The sequence below is a fragment of the Mastomys coucha genome, unplaced genomic scaffold (genome assembly GCF_008632895.1).
Source record: "Mastomys coucha isolate ucsf_1 unplaced genomic scaffold, UCSF_Mcou_1 pScaffold18, whole genome shotgun sequence".
NCBI lineage: Eukaryota > Metazoa > Chordata > Mammalia > Rodentia > Muridae > Mastomys > Mastomys coucha.
In genome coordinates, this window is record NW_022196900.1 from 91,762,212 (window position 1) to 91,783,751 (window position 21,540).

At 49.4% G+C, this 21,540-nt stretch overlaps 1 protein-coding gene across 4 annotated transcripts in view; it reads right to left on the reverse strand.

Moving 5' to 3' along the window:
* The window catches only part of Ncmap (non-compact myelin associated protein), a 30,929-nt gene that overhangs the window by 3,893 nt on the left and 5,496 nt on the right, over positions 1–21,540 (reverse strand). For 2 of the 4 annotated variants that reach the window (XM_031379052.1, XM_031379051.1), the window contains 2 exons: positions 7,056–7,240; positions 3,763–3,848 (listed from right to left, as the gene is read on the reverse strand). In XM_031379052.1, coding sequence (XP_031234912.1) covers positions 3,763–3,838 — 76 coding nt within the window. In that variant the 5' untranslated portion in view covers positions 3,839–3,848; positions 7,056–7,240. Of the gene's footprint in view, positions 1–3,762; positions 3,849–7,055; positions 7,241–9,861; positions 10,171–11,714; positions 12,984–21,540 lie in introns of those variants that run through there. The other 2 variants (XM_031379053.1, XM_031379054.1) reach the window with 2 other exon arrangements.

The following is a 21,540-nucleotide window of genomic DNA, read 5'->3' on the forward strand; positions in this document are numbered from 1 at the left end:
AAAAAAAAAAAAAAAAAAAAAAAAAAAAAAAAAAAAAAAAAGAGCACTGGTTGCTCTCACACAGGACCCAAGTTCAGTTCCCCGAACCCACACAATGTCTTACACCCTTCTGTGGCTCTGGGCCCTGTAGGGCCTGGCGCCCTCTTCTGGCATTTTTGGGCACTACATACTCATGGTGCACACTCTTGTAGGCAAAACACCCAGATACAGAAAACAAGAACAAATCTTTAAAAATGTCAGTCTTTTTTTTTTTTTGAGACAGGGTTTCTCTGTGTAGCCCTGGCTGTCCTGGAACTCACTCTGTAGACCAGGCTGGCCTCGAACTCAGAAATCCGCCTGCCTCTGCCTCCCAAGTGCTGGGATTAAAGGCATGCGCTGCCACTGCCGGGCAAAGTGTCAGTCTTCTGAAAGAGCTATCCTACAGAAACATTCCTACGTGTGGAGAAATAAGCAGTGACCCCCTAGATTTCCAGTTGTGGTGGTGTACACCTGTGATCCCAGCACTCAAGGTAGAGGCAGAAGGATCAGGGGCTCAAGGTCCTCTTCAACTCCACAGAAAGTTCAAGGCCAGTCTGAACTATATCTCTCCTGTCCTAAAACAGAATAAAGCAAAATAAGGGGGCTGGAGAGATGGATCTGCAGCTAAGAGTGCACACTATTCTTACAAAGGACGCGGTTTTGGGTTCCCAGTACCTACATCACAGGGCTCACAACCACCAGCAACTCCAGTTCCAGAGGATCTGGCACACTGTCATGAGCACACATGTGTGGGCACGCACATACACACCAGCTAGGACAATTACATATGTTATCTTATTATCACCTTCCTCTCTATATACGTTTACATGTTCTCCATGGTTTCTTTTTTGTTTGGTTTGGTTTTTTGAGACAGGGTTTCTGTCTATAGACCTGGCTGTCCTAGAACTCACACTGTAGACCAGGCTGGCCTCTCACTTAGAAATCCGACTGCTTCTGCCTCCTAAGGGCTGGGACTAAAGGCGTGTGCCACCACTGCCTGGCGTTCTCCATGGTTTCAATGGTTGCACATTACCCCGTTTTGGCTGTACCATGATTTGCTCAAGTTCCTACTGAGATGGTTTTTGTTTTCAACCTTGTTCTTTTTTTTTTTTTTTTTTTTTTTTTTTTTTTTTTTTTTTTTTGGTTTTATTTGTTTATTATATGTATACAATGTAGCTGACTTCAGACCCTCCAGAAGAGGAAGTCAAATCTCTCATTACGGATGGTTGTGAGCCACCATGTGGTTGCTGGGATTTGAACTCAGGACCTTCGGAAGAGCAGTCGGTGCTCTTAACTGTTGAGCCATCTCTCCAGCCCCTCAACCTTGTTCTTACACACAAGTCCTGCAGCTCACCGTGACAGAGGCTAACCTCAGTGCACTTTCAATGGCAGACTCCCATTTCAGGCCTGAGGACAACATCCTTGTCAGAGTTTTGAAAACCTCAGGAACCACAAATACATTCATGCTTTAAGCTTAATCTGTCACTTCAGAGGGAATTTCATATTTGGGGGTGACTAATCCTCAATGTTGAAAGGCTACTTGAAAATGTCTATTAGCAAAATTATTGACATGCTAAGTGGTTTAATAAGGTTTTGTAGACTAGCCCATAAAATACTTTAGAATGCTTTTGCTGATGATTTTTGAAAACTGTGAATAACTCAGGAACACTTAAGACCATCTGAGGCATGGAGAATAGAATACAACATTACTGGCAAGATGGCTCAGTGGTTAAGAGCACTGACTGCTCTTCCGAAGGTCCTGAGTTCAAATCCCAGCACCCACATGGTGGCTCACAACCACCTGTAATGGGAATCCAGTGCCTTCTTCTGGTGTGTCTAAAGACAGCTACAGTGTACTTACATATAATAATAAATAAATAAATCTAAAAAAAAAAAAAGAATACAACATTACAACATTACAAAACACTAACATACGTGAATAGAAACACAAGGTTCAGCTAAAGAAACCAGGTACAGGACCAGAGAGATGGCTCAGTGGTTTAAAAGCACAGGCTGCTCTTCCAGAGGGCCCTGGTGCCATTCCAAGCATCCACACTGTCTGTAACTCTAGTTCCTGGGCATCTGACGCCCTCTTCTGGCCTCCACAGGCACTGCACTCATAGTACACTTAGACACTGGCATATAAAAAGAAGCCAAATACATATGGCTCTCTTTCCCATCACACAAAACCATATATAACTAATCAGTATATGGGGGATGGGGGAAAGGCTCCTTTGGGGAACAGGATCTTAGAGACATTTGTATCCCTCTGTTCCTGGTGCCACAGTGAGTGCACTTTGTGAAAAGTTATGCTGTGGGACCTCAGTCGGGGAGTTACCTCCATCAGACTGGCCTGTGGACCTGTGTCTGCAGAGCCATTTTCCTGAATAATGACTGAGGTGGATTGTATCAGAAATCAGGCTGAGCAAGCCATGGGAGCAAGCCAGTAAGCCGCTCTCCTCCCTGGTCTCTGCTTCAGTTTCTGCCTCTGTGTTCCTGCCTCGGGTTCCCATGATGGTGGATTGTAAGCTGTGAAATAAACCCTTTCCTCTCCAGGTAGCTTTTAGCCATGGTGTTCAATACAGCAATAGAGATGTAAACTAATATACAGGGTCTCATACGGCTCAAGTTGATCTCAAACTTATGTAACTGAAGATAACATTGAACTCCCAATCTTTCTGCTTCCACATTGACAGTGCTTGGAATAAAACCCAGGCCATCATGCCTGCTAGCCAAGCCCTCTACCTAGCCTATGGGCCCAACTGACTTAATTTCCTGAAGAGCTATTGCCAGCTCTTTTTATCCCACGAACCCCTGGTCTTTGATAAACATTTCCCAGAACTAACTCAGTCCCGCCTTCAACCATTTGCCCCTTAATAAGTCGGCGGGATGTTTGCCTTTTAAAAAGTAGTATATGAGCTGTACAGTGGTGGCACATGCCTTTAATCCCAGTACTATGGAGGCAGAGGCAGGCATGATTTCTGAGTTTGAGGCCAGCCTGGTCTACAGAGTTAGGTCCAGAATAGCCAGGGCTACACAGAGAAACCCTGTCTTGAAAAATAAAAAAAAAGGGAGTGGGGAAATATTATATGAGCAGTTACTCTTTAATTCTGTTGTTATCATCTTCAAGGTAGGATCTCTCTGTGTGTAGCCCTGACTGGCCTTTGAACTCACAGAGATCCTCCTGCCTCTGCTTCCGCAGTATTGGAATTCAAGGTGTGAACTACCGAACTTAGCAAACAGTTAACTTTTTTTAAAAAGATTTATTTATTTATTTATTTATTATATGTAAGTACACTGTAGCTGTTTTTCAGACACACCAGAAGAGGGCATCAGATCTCATTACAGATGGTTGTAAGCCACCATGTGGTTGCTGGGAATTGAACTTAGGACCTTCGAAAGAGTAGTCGGTGCTCTTCACCGCTGAGCCATCTCTCCAACCCCAGCAGTTAACTTTTCAAGGAGACCCATCTCAATATCTTGAAAGATTCAAACTTCCATCCCTCCCTGCACTCCAGGATTTGTGGGAGACAAACAGGAGCGGCAGCCCATCTTCCAGGTACTTGCCCTGGCGCTTGGTGTGTTTCTACAGGAACTGGGCCCTTCCCGGAGCTCATTTACACTCCCACAACGACCTCTTGCAGGGCCCAGGACAAAGCAGCCATGCACAGGGTTGGCAAGTGATGGGACCAGGAAGCTGACCCCACAACTGGCCCTGGCCACCTTCCCCCAAGTCCACCTTACTCTTATACAGGGCGTCCTCTCCCCTGGTCATGTTCAGCGAGAAGACAGCGTCCCCCAAAGTGGTGGCTGTGGTCATCTCGACCCTCCTGGGAACAAAAGAGAACTGTTGCTTAAAACTTGGCTCAGCCTTACCATGTCTGCACAGAGCCTCTTCTGCTCACTGCCTGGATGACTCTAGAACTCTCAAACACACAGTTTCTTTTGGCAGCAAGTGAAAGAGGCCCATTCCTGAAAACTGTACCCCAGAATTGTAAGGAACTTCCCTCCCTCCCTTCTCCCTCCCTCCCTTCTCCCTCCCCTCCCTCCCATCTCTTCTGACAGGGTCTCACGTATCCTAGGCAGACTCCTAACTCCATCTATAGCTGAGGATGTCCTTGGACTCCACCTCCTAGTGCTGGGATCGCAGATATGCACCACCTTGCTCAGCAAGGAACTTGGAACTTGGTTTTTCTTTTCAAAATATTTTTTATTTATTTAGACTTTAGACTTTATTTTTTAAAGGTTTATTTTATTTATTTTATGTGTATGAGTACACTGTAGCTGTACAGATGGTCGTGAGCCATCATGTGTGTGGCTGCTGGGAATTGAACTCAGGACCTCTGCCGGCCCCACTTGCTCCAGCTCTGCTCGCTCCAGCGCAATTCACTGTAGCTGTCTTCAGACGCACCAGAAGAGGGTGTCAGATCTCATTACGGGTGGTTGTGAGCCACCATGTGGTTGCTGGGATCCAAACTCAGGACCTTCGGAAGAGCAGTCAGTGCTCTTACCCTCTGAGCCATCTCACCAGCCCCAGACGTTATTTTTTATTTATTTAGAAGCAGGCTGGTGCTCTAATGGTTGTTTTGAACAACAGGAGTCAGGAAAAGAAGAGAAATAAGTAAAATTTCCCTTCACTATCTTAGAGCCTGAGGGTCTAGTTCAGTAGTCGAGCACGTTTCTAGTATGTAAGGCCCTGGGCTCTACCCCCATATATCTCTACCTCAGGATCTAGAGATAGATAGATAGATAGACAGACCAACAGACAGACAGACAGACAGATAGATAGAGATAGAGATACATAGATATAGATATAGAGGGACAGACAGAGAGAGACAGCTATAGAGATATACATATGCCAGACTGGACTACGCTGGACTGCGTAGACAAGAAACCTGCCCTTTCCTCTTGTTTCTGTTCTGGCTGCCTCAGGTTTCAGTTCCCTACTTTCTAGAGCAGTGGCTCTCAACCTCCCTAATGCTGCGACCCTTTAATATAAGTTCCTCATGTTGTGGTGACCCCCAACCATAAAATTATTTTCATTGTTACTTCAGAACTGTAATTCGGTTACCGTTATGAATCGTGATGTAAATATCTGATATGCAGGATATCTCACAGGTGACTCCTGTGAAAGGGGTCGAGACCTACAGGTTGAGAACCACTGCTCTACAGTAACCCTACCAAGACCTCCCCCAACACTCTCCCAGCTATAACGGCAACAGGGACGGGCGTCTGCCTGACATATGAGGGAGGCCATCTTCACTCAGTTGGAGGCTCTGTCAGCTATTACCGTAAGAAGGCTCTTGGCGGCCTGGCCCTGTTCATCTGGACAGGCTCCGCCTTCAGTTCCTCTGCCCCACTGCAAGTCCAGGGTCCTGTCTCCCACCCTGGCCCTTGTGATTTTTTTTCAGGGCCTCCCATGGCTCAGCTCTCCCTCCAGGAAACCTCCAGGGCTGTACAGACCTCCCCTTGCACGTTGGTCTTCTGTCCTGGGCTCTGGTTACCCGATTGCCATAGAGCGGCTGAGGGTGGGGGTCCATGCTTCCCCAGCAGGAAGAACACAGCCTCAAGCCAGCCACCCTTCCCTGAACACTCCCACCCAGACAGAGTTGGCAAGGTTGTTCTCTCTTTTCCCACAGCCACTGTGAGTCAGAAAGCACAGCTAGTGTCCTTGTCTTGGCTCTGCACATCCCCTGTCATCCCTTGAAGATTCAGCCATGTCTGGCTCTTTCTCAGCTCTGTCTACCGGATACAGCATCATCTCCCTTTTGCCAGTGGGAGGACTGTAGTAAGGGACAGAAACCTTCCCAGTTTCTGCTTGTTTGCAAAATGAAGGGCCTGGCCCTAAGGGAGCTGAGGGTTAGGAGCAACTGTGAACACTGCTTTTTGATTTTTTTTTTTTCGTTTTTTTTGAGACAGGGTTTCTCTGTATAGCCCTGGCTGCCCTGGAACACACTTTGTAGAGCAGGCTGGTCTTGAACTCAGAAATTCACCTGCCTCTGCATCCCAAGTGCTGGGATTAAAGGCATGCACCACCACTGCTTGGCACTTTTTGATTTTTTGAGACGGCACCTCATGTATTCCAGGTTGGCTTCAAACCCACTATGTAGCTAATGATGAGCCTGAACTGACCCTCTGGCCTCCACATCTCCAGCGTTGGGCTTATAGGTGTGTGCATTGAACCTAGGGCTTCACTCTTGCTAGGCAAGCCCTGAGCGACATTTCAAGTCTAGAAAGTGTTATTATTATTAGTTCAATGACCTGGGCGTAGTGAGGATGCCTGCAATCCCAGTGCTGCAGAGATGCAGGCAGGAGGGTCAGGATTTCAAGATTATCTCCTCAGCTACACACAAGAGCTGAAGCTAGCCCAGAATAAGTGAGACACTATCTCTAAATAAATAAATAGGCTAAGGATGAGAAATCAGGATGGAGAGCTCCCTTCTCTGCTCTTGAGGAAGGACCCCCGCCTCTGCCACCTCAGTCAGGCAGAGGTGCTCAGATGCACTTGTCCCAACCTTCTGTCTAGCTCCACTGCTTCCAGTACACGATGCCACAGAACACTGGGTTTCCTCTCCCATGGCTTCCCATCAGGGCCTGAGGCCCAGAGCTTTGAAGTTCACTCTTGTGTTCAGTTAGCCCGAAGGCTGGAGCGCAGTGGCGTGAAACTGACTCTGCCCACCTGCCCTGAGATGCACCTGGTGGGAGCAGTGCCCAGTCACTGCAATAACACACAGACACATACATATACACACATGCATATACATACCCACTCCCACCCACTCCCCTGGTCACACAAATACACACTCACGGACATATGCACATACAAACATATACACATACATATACACACCCTCATCTATTCACACAAATACACACATGTACATATGCACATATATACACATATACACACATACATATACCCTCATACCCCCTCACATCATTACAAATTCATTTCAAGCATACATACATGTATACACATAGATACACACACGCATACACACACACACACACACACACACACACACACACACACTGACCAGTGAGCAGCCTCCCAAGGACACAGGACACAGGCTCCTCCTCAGGTCTGGCTGGGTTCCCCTCCTGGGTGCTGGGTTCCAGGTGCCGCTGGCCAGTCACTCTGCCTTCAAGAAGAACAGTGAGCAATCCCAGAGCCGATCTTGCTTCATGCCCGCGTCAACAGCTCTCAATGACATCTCTGTTCCTGCCACATCAGAGAAGGTGGGAGGAGGGTTGGTGAACATCGACGGCCAAGGAAGTGGATGTTTTCATGTGTGGGGGCCCCAGCAACTGGGGCCAAGCCAGACCCAAGACAGGGGTCTGAGTTACTATGCATGTCCATGGCCGTGGGACGTCAGGGATACCCTAGGGAGGGCAAGGCTGGCCTTTTCAGACCAAAGCTAATTTCACAACTACAGTAATGAGCATGGCTCTTGGCCTTCCCAGGCAGGATCCCATTCCACCTTCAACCTCATTCTAGAGAGGAGTGAGCAGCCACTGTGCCCATTGTACAGAGGAGGTATCAGAGGCACAGAGTGAACAGGAGCCCCACCTAATGTAGCTTTTAGCAAAAACTATACTAGGCAGCTATACTGGTCTCCATACATTCCCTTCTCCTGTTAGACTGCTTCCCAGAGAACACACACAGAAGAGATGACCTTCATGAGTACTGAGATCGACAGGAACCCAAGAGGGCTAAGGAAGGTTCAACTCCTGGAGCCAGAATGCTTACCCTGACCTTTGACCCCAGCTCCTACAGTGCCGGCCCTTGACCACACTCTGACTCTATCTTCAGCCTAACTTTTTACTCAAGCTAGGGTCTCCACAAGGACCTATTGTTCCCTCTGCTTGTTAACTGGTCCTGTGTGGGAGCTGGGCTGGGAAGTGGCAGAGGTCATGACCCTTTACTTACTGACTCATCCCCCTTTGACTCCCCCTGGGGTCAAGTGTAAGAAGTGTTATCAGGAAGATAAATGCTGTGACACACCCCCCCCCAACACCTCACTACAACATCTCTGCCCTTGCCCTCTGCCATGCTACCAAGCTCCTTGCTGGATAAGACGAGAAGAATGAATCCCCAGCAGACAAACTCAACCAACCGCAACCCAGAGTTACAGTGAGCCATGAAAGGCATCCATCTTCATGGGTGGGACAGAGCCTAACATGTATGAAGCAGCTTTAGGCTCAGTCCTCAACACTGTATAAACAGTGTGCACACCTGAAACCTGGAAGGGTCAGAAATTAAAGGTCATCACTGGCTACACATGGAGTCTGAGTTCAGCCTGGGCTACCTGAGACCCTTGTCTCAAAAAAAAAAGTCAAAAAATGAAGTCGAGGCCAGGCAGTGGTGGCGCACGCCTTTAATCCCGGCACTTGGGAGGCAGAGGCAGGTGGATTTCTGAGTTTGAGGCCAGCCTGGTCTACAGAGTGAGTTCCAGGACAGCCAGAGCTACACAGAGAAACCCTGTCTTGAAAAACAAACAAACAAACAAACAAGTCAAAAAATGAAATTGGGGCATTTGCTGAGTTCAAGTCCCAGGGCCCACGTGATTTATGATGGGGGAGACTTGTTCAAGTTATCCTTTAACCTCTGCCCACGCATCAGCATGCATACACTCAGAATAAGTAATTAAAAAAACTTAAATGAGGCCTGGAGAGATGGCTCAGAGGGTAAGAGCACTGACTGCTCTTCCAGAGGTCCTGAGCTCAATTCCCAGCAACCACATGGTGGCTCACAACCATCTGTAATGAGATCTGACACCCTCTTCTGGAGTGTCTGAAGACAGCTACAGTGTACTTACATATAATAAATAAATCTTAAAAACAAAACAAAACAAAAAACCCCCAAAACTTAAATGACATTAATGAAAGTTCCGATTTTCCAAAAGAATGGAGCTCATTAGAGCTACAGACAATGGCCCTCATGCCAGCACATTGTCATCCTCTCCCCCCCTCCCACTCCCATCCCCCTCCGCTGGCCATACTCCCTTCTGCCATCTTTTCCACAAACCAACCCTGTCAGGTTCAGGACCTCAGCTTTGTGTGAAACCTCATGGATTCCTTACTAGGCCAGCAGATAGCAATTCTACCTCTGTCCAGTAGGTGGCAATAGCAGTTACTGTAGATTGATAACTAAGCCTGCTGAATCCAAGAGTCTAAGGATTTTTTTCTGCCCTGGAAGAGAGCAAGTCTGAGGTCTCTGAAAGTTTTCTTCTCTGGGTTAAATATCTTCCATTTCAGCAATCCTTAAAATGGTCTATAGGGAGCCTGAAATATTTATAATGGCTTTTATTTTCTTTTTGGGAACACAGACTTGTGAATCTATGGCTGTCCTTGAATTTTTTACATAGAGCAGACTGGCTTCAAATTCTCAGACATCCGATTGCTGGGATTAAAGACCTGTGCCCTCATGCTAGGCTCACAATGACTTTTTTTTTTTTTTTGTCCTCGACCCCAGTCTGAGTTCTGTCATTACCACCTGGGCCTCCTCACCCACTGTCTTTCACAATTCCTGTTTGGACCTGTTCCAGTAGAGCTTTTCCTCTGGTCTTGTGGGGATTAGATTAGATGGGAACTGTAGCTGGGAGTGGTGGCACACACCCAGGAACCCCGCCACTGGGGAGGATCGTGAGTTGGAGGACAGCCCCGAGGGTAGAAGGCTGTGTCTAACAACAACCACCCAAAACCGTAGTGGCTGGGGTGTAGCTCACTGGTACGGTGCTTCCCTGGCCTGCCCTGGGGTCATGCCCTGGTACACGTGGAAGCTAGCACTAGCTCTCCGACACAGAGCTACAGGCCGGAGAATCAGGAGATACGGTCACATACCTGGGGTGAGATGGCTGCCTGAAGAGAGGATTCTGCTAGCCAAGGACACAATGAAACCGGTACACTCCCCACTCTCTGGACAGGAAGGTAACTGATCTGCCAGGGTCTGATAGATGTGCTGCAGCGCAAACCAAGCTCCCTGCCAAGGCCAAGGGAGTGAACTTCACTTCTACTTCAACACTCACTCCCCCATTGCCTCCTCTGTGAGAACCCGAGGAGACAGCTGCCCGTGAACGCTGTGGGGTCCACTGCTTTCTCCTTTACAATCAGGGAAACTGAGGACCAAGAGAGCCTCGGGCCGCACACAGAGAGGGAGCAAATGGCAGGGTAAAGCCGGCAGGGTACAGAGAGGCATCAAATAACTCGCTCGTGATCCACCAGGAACCACCAGGCCTGGCGAGAACACCCACCCCTTTTATTGCCCTGATGCCGCTGTGACAGTACTGTCCCCGTAAAGCAAGAGAGCTCAGAGCCACTTACTGAAAGCAAGGTGCAGGAGAGATAGCTCAGCAAGTAACAGGGCTTGGAGGACAAGCTTGATGACCTAAGTTCGATCCCCGGGACCCAGAGTGGAAAGAGAGAACCGACTCCCAAAAGTCATTCATTCTTCTTTTCCCCCTTCTCTCTCTCATAAGTACACACATGTGTACACGTGTATCATATACACATATAATAATGTCCCCTCACACACAGAGTCACATGTGTGTGGAGGACAGAGGTCACTTGGGTGTCATTCCTCAAGTGCCACCCACATGTTTTATGAGACAGGATCACTTGCTGGCCTGAAGTTCAGGTACTGGCTAGCCAGCGAGCCCCAGGGATCCTTTTGTCTCTGCCTCCCAGCTCTGGAATGAAAGGCACTGCCTGTTCCCCAGTTTTTTATGTGGGTGCTGGGGTGGGGGTCAAACTCAGGTCCTCATGCTTGTGAGGCAAGCACTTCGCTGACTGAGCCATCTCTCCAGCGCTCCCCCCCCCACACACACATTGTTCTGAGATGTATTGATTTTATCGTATGTGTGTGAGAGTTTTGACTGTATGTTTACACACCACATGCTACCTGGTGCCCACAGAGGTCAGAAGAAGGTGTCGGGTCTCCTAGAATTGGAGTTCTGGATGGTTGGGAGCCACCATGTGGAACCTGGGTCCTCTAAGAGAGTGGCCAGACCTCTTAACCACTGAGCCATCTCTCCCACCTGTTTTTGTCTTAAGAAATAAGGCCCGCTGGAAATGGGAGAGCGCTATGATACTCCACAGGCTGAACTGTTCAGCCTGGTCTTCCTGTGTAAACTCCAGCCCCTACCTCAGTTTCTCAAGTGCTGGGCCACAGACCCCGTGCATTGTGCAGTGACATTGTCTGGATCTGGGTTCCTGCCTCTCCTCCTGCCATTCCTGAGGACATGGCAGGCTCCAAACGCTTGCCGTGGATGGCTTATGTGGAGAAAAGCTGGCTGGAGTGGTGGTTCTCAACCTGTGGGTCCAAACCCCTCTGGGGGAAGTCCTATATCAGACACTCTGCAGATCAGATATTTACACCACGATTCATAACCATAGCAAAACTACGGTTATGAACTAGCAATGAAGTAATTTTAGGGTTGGGGGCCAGTTACAACATGAGGAACTGTAGCAAAGGGTCGCAGCGATGGAAGGTTGAGAGCCACTGCTCTGCAGTATCTCTATGGAGAGAGGGTGTCCCAGGAGCCCAGTGCTCCAGTGTGTAGGCAGGCCACTCTTTCAGGGAGCCCATGTCTCCTGATCTGTGGCCTCACGGCTAGGCCTGATCATGGGAGCATGATGGACACCCTGAGAGCTGGAAGGTTGGCCTGAGAGGAAGGGGCCCTGGATTTAAATCTTACCTTTGTTGTGCTGTGGGACTGTTCGAAAGTCACTTGCTTTGTCTAAAGTGCAGTTTTCTGTCCCGTGGGATGGCCAGCCGGGACCCAGTGACCTTCCTCTCAGCCGCTTACTACCTGAAGACGTCGGGCTTCCTGAGTGGTTCAAGACGTGGCCCCTCACCCTCCCCAAGCTGGCTTGCCTCCCACAGCCTCCATTCCAGAAAGAGCACACCCCCTGTTTCCTGCCCAAGTCAGGACCTGGCAGGGCTGGGTTGCAGGGAGGACAGCAGAGAGACCAATCCCAGTGGCTGAAGCTGCCCGCGGTGAGCGCTGGACGGCTGCCAGTCACAATAGGCCTCAAGGTACAGAGCAGCATTTGTCCGGGGACCGAAGCCTCATGTAAACCTGCGCTCTTGCTTTGGCAAGCCACCTCCTTTTCTCCACAGCCTCTTGGGTTGCAGGAGCCCCTCCTGCTGGGCTCTGAGGTGGGATGGGTACACCGTGCGGATGGAGGCTCGGGAAGAAAGGCAGACCATCACTTGTGCAGAGTCACACCGAGGGTCACAGAGGGGATAGAAGGAAGGCACAGTGGAAGACAGGAAATGCTCTGGACATGGCCAGGGATGGTCAAGAGGTCCAGGGCCTGGTTCTGGACTCCCTCGCTGACTAGACAAGAGACTGTGGGCACAGAACTCCCTTCTCTTCTGGCCTTGGTTTTCCTCTGCTGTAAAATGGGGTGACTGTCTCCACCTCAGGCTGAGAGGACTCCATCAAATAAAGTCATCAGTGAATACCCAGTGTGGTGTGGTAATGACGACAGAGTTTGGACCCAGATGGGCTTAGATCTAAGGCTACCTGTAGAGGGTGATGCAAGTCAATTGGTAGTATTTACCTACAAGGCTGGAGATTCGATCCCCATCACAGCATAAACTGGGCATGATGGTGCACACCTGTAATCCCAGCTCCCAGGAGGTGAAGGAGAAGGGGCAGGAGTTCAAGGCCATCCTCAACAAAAGAGAGTATTAGTTCCTTGCTTGCTGCTGTGACAAAAATTCTTGACAAAGTCAATGTAAGGCTTATTTGGTTCACGGTTTGAGGGCACAACAGTCATGGTGGGGAAGGGCTGGTGCAGAAGAGGTGGCTGGTCAGGTGTCTGGAGGGAGGAAGGAGACTGGTCAGGAGTCGGTTGCAGGGTGCTAGCTGCTGGCACTCAGGTGACATCTTCCTTTGCTCTCCCAGGGTACCAGGTGGTGCTGGTAGAATTTCGGATGGGTCTGCTCCCTTTACTTATCTAGGAACGTTCTCACAGACGGGCTAAGAAGCCTGCTTCTTGTGGGATTCTACAGCCTGTCAAGTTGACAGTCGACATTTCTCACCACACCTCTAAGGGCTTTTTATTTTCTAATATGGGGGGGGGCACATTTTCTTCCACCTTAAAAAGTGTCCCCCAATTTCTTTTTTCCTTTCTGAGACAAAGCCTTATGTCATGAGCCTGACATTCAAGATCCTTCTACCCCAGCCTCCTAAATTCTGAGATTCCAAGGGGGAGCCCCCACCAACTATCTATTCCCCACCTGTGATTTGATTTGATCCTTTTTTTTTTTTTTTTGATTTTTTCAAGACAGGGTTTCTCTATATAGGCCTGGCTGTCCTAGAACTCACTCTGTAGACCGGGCTGGCCTCGAACTGAGAAATCCACCTGTCTCTGCCTCCCAAGTGCTGGGATTATAGGTGTGCGCCACCACCACCCAGCTATTTGATTTGATTTTACTGTTTGGTTTTGGAGACAGGGTTTTTCTGTGTAGCCCTGGCTGTCCTGGAACTCAGTCTGTAAACCAGGCTAGTGTTGAACTTAGAGATCTGCAACCCTAAGTGCTGGGACTAAAGGCATGTACCACCACCACCTGGTTTCCTTATCTGTGACTTTAAAAATAAGCTATAATCTCACTGGAGGGCCTTTAAAATATTGTGGGGTTCCCTACAGTACCTAGTGGCCCTCAATGGGCTCAGGATTCTCTAGGTGCCCGTCTGTCTGGGCATCTTCTCTCATATCTGCTGGACCCCCTTGTCTTCACCTCTGAGGATCTGCTACACAGCTCAAGAGTCCTAATGCCTCACTCTGTGCAGAGCTGAGCTCAGGGCCCTGGTTTGTGAAAACTGTCCTCTTTTTCTGTGTGGCACATATTCTAGTCCCAGAGGCTACATACATTCTGTTTCTAGAGACTGATGGGACTCCAAGAACTTCAGTCCTGGGTGGGGCATCCTGCCATGGCCAGGGCCTCTGTATGTTTTAGCCAATCAAGAACTGGAATGGACATGGCGAGCATATCGGCTCCACACCTGAGGTCTTTCACTCTCATCTATCTGAAACCCCCATCACATGCCCTCCACTTCACTCACAGGGATCAGAGCGGGCCCCAGACCCCTTGTGCTTCCCAGAGCCCCCACCGTCTCCCTCAGCAGGCTGGAAGGTCTATGGAAGAGACTCTGAGGTGTTCAGAGACTGGACAAGTGTCATGGGCACCGAAGAGGCTGGGACTGAGCAGGGGAGGCACCCTGTCACCGCATGTTTCTGGGAACTGTGTGTCCCCAGCTGGCTCCAAGTGTCAGGGAACTCTGGCCAGGAGGGGCTGTTGCTAAACAGGCTAGCAGGGACTTCATTTCCTTACCAAGAAGCCCAGAGTCACATCTGTTTACCACAGACCAGAGTGCTGCAGAACTGTGGTATGGACCCCGTCCATTCAGGGACCTCTAAGTAGCTAAGAGGGGTGAAGGCAAGAGGCCCTGGGTCCAAAGTTTACGTTGGGGGCTTATCGGCATCATTTACAGAGATTTGTAAGGCAGAGAGAGGAAGAGAGGTGTGGCTGGGCTCAACTGTGGGAATGGAGACTGGGGGCGGGGGCATTCAGGAAGGGGGAGGGGATTGCCTGGCCTAGGATTCTGGCTATACAAAAGGAGGGAAACTGAGCACCGGTATTTGTCATGTTCCACTTCGTGACTCTGGATGCAGTGCGATCAGCCGCTTCCATACCCTGCCACCATGCCTCCCACGCAGTGATGGACTGTGCCCCTGAACTGTGAGCCAAAATAAGCCCTTCCTCCCTAACATTTTTTTTCTAAATAGACTTATTTATGTATGTGAGTACACTGTCCAACCTTCAGACACACCAGAAAAGGGCATCAGATTCCATTTCAGATGGTTGTGAGCCACCACGTGGTTGCTGGGAATTGAACTCACGACCTCTGGAAGAGCAGTCAGTGCTCTTAACTGCTGAGTCATCTCTCCAGTTCCCCACAAAGTTGCTTTTTATCAGGGTGCTTTATCATAGCAGTTGGGACAGTAGCTGAGCCAGCATGGGTTTGTCCTTAGGGTAAAATGAAATAGGTACAAAAAGCCCTCAGCTGGCAGAGAGCCGCACTGGACAGATTCGCTTCCTTCCTGAACCTGCTGGAAGGTCTCCATGCATGCCCAGCTTGCATTCTAATCAAGACAAAATCAGAGCTGGGGGGTGGAGGGAGAAAAAAAATCAGTAAGGGGGAGGTGGGAGTGCACAGTGCTTAGTCAGTCAAGCGCTTGCCTCAAAAGCATGAGGACCCAAGGAAAAAGGCTGAGCGTGGAGGGCCATGCCTGTCTGTCTGTCTGTCTATAATTTCAGGGATAGGGAGTAGGGAAGTAGAGGGAGGCAGATCCCTGGTAGTAGCCAGGCCAGTAGGATTGAGATCTTGCCTATGTGGTGAAGTTTCAGACCAATCAGAGACTTCGTCTCAAGCAGAACTTGGGAGGTGCCTGAGGGTCACCACCCATGGCTGTCCTCTGACCTTTGCATGCATGCACCGTGGCACCCCAACCCTCTGAGCACACATGCACACACAAGTAAAGAAAATAAAATTAGCCAGGCAGTGGTGGCGCACACCTTTAATCCCAGCACTTGGGAGGCAGAGACAGGCAGATTTCTGAGTTCAAGGCCAGCCTGGTCTACAGAGTGAGTTCCAGAACAGCCAGGGCTACACAGAGAAACCCTGTCTCGAAAAAAAAAAAAAGAAAAAGAAAAAGAAAAGAAAACTAGCTTGGGCTCTAAGGGAAGGGAAGAAAAAGAAAGTTGAGAGATGTCAAGCTATCCAGGTTCAAACCATGTACAAGACTAAGAAAAAAAGAGATTAATTTCATGTATTTGCTCCAACTTAACAGTTACATAATTGAATTTCTACAGGTATCATGTTTTTTCCCAAGCCCAGAAATCAAAATTCAGCAGCCCAGCAGGAAGACAGACATAGAATCATCGGGTGAGGACCAAGCACGGGGCTGCCTAACCGACCTGGAAGGACACAGACATGACCCTCATAGATCTTGGGTAGCTGAGCATGAGGAGATGGCGGCTGGGCTGAGAGTCATAGCCCCGAGTATACAGGGAGGCCTGGTACCTCTCCTGCTCCTCCACCCCCTCATCACCACACACGCCACACACGCTGCACACTACAACTGGACCCCCAGTGTTCCCAGCAAGGTGTCACCCATCTCTTGGGTGGGATGGTCCTGCCTTCTGTTCTGGTGTGTCACGGGAAGGACAGCTTTGGAACTGGTCCTGGGTGTGAATTCTGGTCTAGTTATGTCCCCTGGGCTCATGACATTCCAAAACCCCTCCGTCACCATCAATCAGCTTGTGCCTTGTCACATCAGTGATATCTCTTAAAAATAAGTGGCAATGACTTAGCCTAGCATGGACACCAGGCCCAGGAGGAGTCTTACCTCCTAAGTCACTTAGCCGGATGCACTGTCCCCTTTAGGTTCAGCTACAGGGGACTGAAGAAACCCAGACCCTCACTCCAGTTGGGAGTCTCTCCCCAGGGACGTGTCTTCACCTCTCCCACGTCCCCTCTTGCAGCAGTTGACACATGGATATATATCCCATCCTGTCTTGCCTGTTCCTCAAGATGCTCTTGGAGAACAAACTTGCCCCAGTCACGACTGTCTTGCAGTACCTAACCCCGAGCTGCCTTTTGGAAGGCTCTGGAAGGAATAAAATGGGGAAGAAGCCTGCAGGTGTGTGGCCTGGATAGTGCACCAAGTCCTGTGATGCACATGGAGGGACTTGTCTAACAAGGGGGAGTCCCCGAGTTCCGGGGACAGCCAGGTAGAGGCGTGTAGACCCTCACAAGCTTCAGACTCTGAGCTTCTATTTTGCCTGGCCTCAGGTCAGATTTAGTTTTCCAATCAAAACTCAGGTGGCATGTGTCTTTAACTCCAGCATCTGGGGAGCAGAGGCAGGTGGATCTCTGTGAGTTCCAGTACAGCCAGAGCTACATAGTGAGACCCCGGCTCAAAATCAAAATCAAAACAAAACAAAAAATATAAAAGGACACTGGAGGCCAGGCAGTGGTGGCACATACTTGGGAGGCAGAGGCAGATGGATTTCTGAATTTGAGGCCGCCTGGTCTACAGAGAGTTCCAGGACAGCCAGGGCTACACAGAGAAACCCTGACTTGAAAAACCAAACCAAAAACAAGCAAACAACAAAACAGGACACTGGAGCTGGGTGTAGTGGTGCATGATCTTAATCCCAGCACTCATGACTTGGAGACAGGAGGATCAGAAGTTCAAAGCCAGTCTTAGCTATACTGTGAGTCTGAGACCTTGTCTCAAAAAGAAAAAAAAAAAAAATCAGGCTCCAGGGGCTGGCAAGATTGCCTCGTGGGTAAGGATACTTGCCCATCAGCCTTACAACCTGAGTCCAACCTTCAGAACCCACAAGACAGAAGGAAAAAAACCAGCTGCCCACATGTGTGCCATGACGCATGGACCCGTCCAAAATAAATCATGGTAATAAAACATTAAAAACAAAACAACATCCAAAAGGTCTCGGTGGGTGGTCACAATGCAACAGTCACACAGATGGCACTAAACTAGATGGGTCACATAACAAAGCCCAAAGTCATGAATCTGGGAAAAGGATGGACAGGGAGGAGGGGCAGGGGTTGGAGAGGGATGGGGTGGTTGCAGACCCGTAAGAGGCAGGGGGTAAGAGATGGGGAGGGGAGAGGCAGCTAAATGTATCTCATAAATAAGTGTGAAACTGTCAAGGAACTAACTTAATCAAACAAAGGAAATGGGAATTCTGTACTGGGAAGACGGCCCAGGCAGGGAGGTGCTCGCCTAAGTTCGCGTCCTAGAACCCAGGTAAAAGCCATGCATGCTGCTGGACTTACTCCTAGCGCTGGTGAGACAGAGAGAGAATCTCTGGACCTCACTTGCCTGGCAGGCCTAGCCTAATGGATGAGTTCAAGGGCAATGAAAGATGCATGGTGGTGTGTGCCTGTAATCCTATCATCCAGGAGGCAGAGACTGGAGGGTCACAAGTTCAAGGTCACCCTTGGCTACAGGGCCACCCTTGGCTACAGTAGACTTGATCTCAAACAAACCAAAGCAAACAAACAGAAATGACAACAGTGAGCAGGGCCAGAGGGAGAAGAAAAGCACTAAGGTCCTGAGTTCAACTCCCAGCAATTACATGGTGGCTCACAACCATCTGTAATGAGATCTGACACGCCCTCTTCTGGTGTGTATGAAGAGTGTACTCAAATACATAAAATAAATAAATAAGCCTTTAAAAAAATAACAAAACAAAACAAAGCAAGCGATTTGGTGACCCTATTGAGCCTGGCAGTCAGGACTAGTACTGGCACAGCTGAGCTCTTGTCTCCCTGGATGGAACCCAGCCATAGCGTGCTTCCTGTGGCCTGTCATTCCTGATGGATGGCTTAGGCAGCCAGGCTCGAAGGTGGGCCCGTTCCCAATGGTCGTGGAACACCCTGACATGCCAATAGTCAGACAAAGCCCTGATAGAAAGAGGACCTCAAGTTCAAGGTTGGCCTGGGCTGGGTTGTGAGACCCTATCTCAAACCAAAGCAAACAAAGGTCTAACCAGGCGGTGGTGGCACAGGCCTTTAATCCCAGCACTTGGGAGGCAGAGGCAGGCAGATCTCTGAGTTTGAGGCCAGCCTGGTCTACAGAGTAGGTTCCAGGACAGCCAGGGAAACCCTGTCTTGAAAAACAAAGATCTGCGTTAGTAGCTGTTGGCAGAGTGCTTGTCTAGCACAAGTCAGGCGTGAAGGGATAGTTCGTCTGTAACCCAGCACCCTGGAGGCAGAGCCAGGAGGTTCAAGGCCCTGACTCAAACAAAACTAAACAGCCTCCTCTCCAGAGGCAGAGCGCTGTACCTGCAGCCGCCTCTACCCTGCAGCCCGCCCACGCTGCAGGGTCATGATTGACTTTGTTTCTTTTCATAGTTAACTGTTTCCTCCGGAGTAGTCCCTGTGGGTCTTTACCCCACCTCCTGGGGCTTTGTTTATTTGCCTAGGAATGCTTGTGTGGTGAGTTCATGTTCAGAGGACAGTTAGGCTGGCCTAGGCTTGGGATAGAAAGGCTCCTTTCTTTCCATTCCAAGGGCGCTGCCACCTCCACTTCCTCTATCAGAGTGATCGGCAGGCTCTCTGCCCTTGCCCTTTAAAAAAAAAAAAAAAAGTCTACGTTCTGTAGATGCATGGCGACCAGAAGAGGACATTGGCTCCCTGGGAACAGGACTTATAGATAGTTGTAAGCCGCCATTGGTGTGCTGGGATTTGAACCTGAGTCCTCTGGAAGCCCTTCCAGTCCTCTTAACCAAGCCCTTCCGGTTCTCTTAAGCACTGAGCCATTCCTCCAGCCAGTTTGTCATGTTTCCAGTCTCACCTTCACTGTGATGGGAGTGTTATTTCACCGGTGGTTATTCTGAGTCTTGAATATGTGTTCATGCAAATCCCCTAGTTTTCTCAACCTACCGGTCTCCACCCCTTGCGGTAGAACTACCCTTTCACAGGGGTTGCATATCAGATAGTCCACTTACTGGGTAGTTACATTACAGTTCATAAAAGTAGCAAAATTACAGTTATGAAATACCAACAAAATAATTTTATGGTGGGGGAGGGTCACCAAAAATGAGAAGGGTCTCGCCATCAGGAAGGTTGAGAGCCACTGAGCTCTCATCACTTCTGAATATTAAACCTGAGTTCTGCCGGGCGGTGGTGGTGCACGCCTTTAATCCCAGCACTTGGGAGGCAGAGGCAGGCGGATTTCTGAGTTCGAGGCCAGCCTGGTCTACAGAGTGAGTTCCAGGACAGCCAAAGCTATACAGAGAAACCCTGTCTTGAAAAAAAAACAAAACAAAACAAACAAAAACAGTAAATAAACCTGAGTTCTTTTCTCGGTGATTTCCTTGTTGGTCTCTTCTGGGGTTTTCTTTCTCTCTTTCCTTCTTCCTTCCTTTCTCCCTCTCTCTCTCCCTCCTCCCTCCTTCCCTCCCTCCCTCCCTCCCTCGCTTCCTTCCCCTTTCTTGACAGGTTCTTACATAACCCAGGTGGCCTTGACTTCTCTATGTACCTGTGGATGACCCTGATTCTCCTGCCTCCACCTCCCAAGTACTGAGGTGACAGATGTACAGCGCCAAGCCCGGCGCCTCCCCTCCCGTGTGAGGACATGCTGTCCATCTCCCTTTGTGACTCGGCTTTACGTGGCTGGATTATTATTGTCTTTCTCTCACAGAAGTCATATCAGTTGCTGTTCTGGTCTGGGTCTAAAATGTCCCTGCTTTAGTCACTGACTGAATGCATGAGCAGACGTCGTGGCCAGGGCAACTTACAGAATAAAGCATTTATTTACCTGGGGGCTTACAGTTTCAGAGAGTAAGTCTATGGCCATCATGATGGGGGGCATGGAGGCGGGCATGGTGCTGGAGCAGTAATCAAAAACTTATAGCTTATATCCTGATCTGCAGGTGGGGGGGGGGAGAGAGAGAGAGCGTGAGAGAGTGTGAGCAAGCATGCACATGCGCTCCTGGCATGGGTTTTTGAAACCTCAAAGCCCCCCCCCCCCCAGGGACATGTAAGAATTGAGCAAACAGAGACACCTCATAAAAATACCGAGGAGGCAGGAATGTCCATTAAGCCTAAAGACAGAGCTTCAGAAGGGTTTACTGAGCAAACATCCATCCCCAGGAGATGCTCTAATTGCAGGGGGTAATGCCCCGTTCTAGGAAATATCCCCAGTAGGGGTGGATCTCCCCCGATCCCTCCGACATGCACCAGTATCTCCTCCTCATCTGGGGCACAGAGGTCAATGGACTCAAAAGACAATGGGCTCCACCAATGAGAGATAACCAACTCATGTTGTATACCTATGTACTGGGAAGGTATAAAAAGTGTGTGCTTTTGTTCCTCAGGGTCGCCTTTGCCTGACTGCTGGACGACCCCAGTATACTGGATCATTAAAAACCTCATGCTAATTGCATCGTTCTCAGTCTCTGTGTTTTTGTGAGTGGGACAACATCCTGGATGTGAGACTCCGTTCTCTTACAACAGACACACCTACTCTGACAAGGCCACACCTCCTGATCCTTTGCAAACAGTTCCACTGACTGAAAACCAAGCATTTTAATAGCTGACCCTACAGGAGTCATTCTCATTCAAACCACATCCCCAACAACCTCACTGTTTAAATATTTGGTCTCCAGCTGGTGGCACTGTTTGGCGAGGTTTCAGAACCTATGAGTGCGTGTGGATTTCCTGTTGTCCAGCCGGTGGCAGTGAGTCTCTGGGGCAGCCTGTGAAGGTTGTCCAGTTGGTGGCAGTGAGTCTCTGGGGCAGCCTGTGAAGGTTATAGCCCCCTGTGGTTCTGAGTGAGCAACTCCTCAGCCTCCAACACTACAGGTGGAGCCTCCATCACTACAGGTGGAGCCTCCATCACTACATGCCACGCACACTTGTGTGATGGCGGTATTTGAGGTGAAAACTTCAAGGAAAGTCAGCCTCCTGCCTC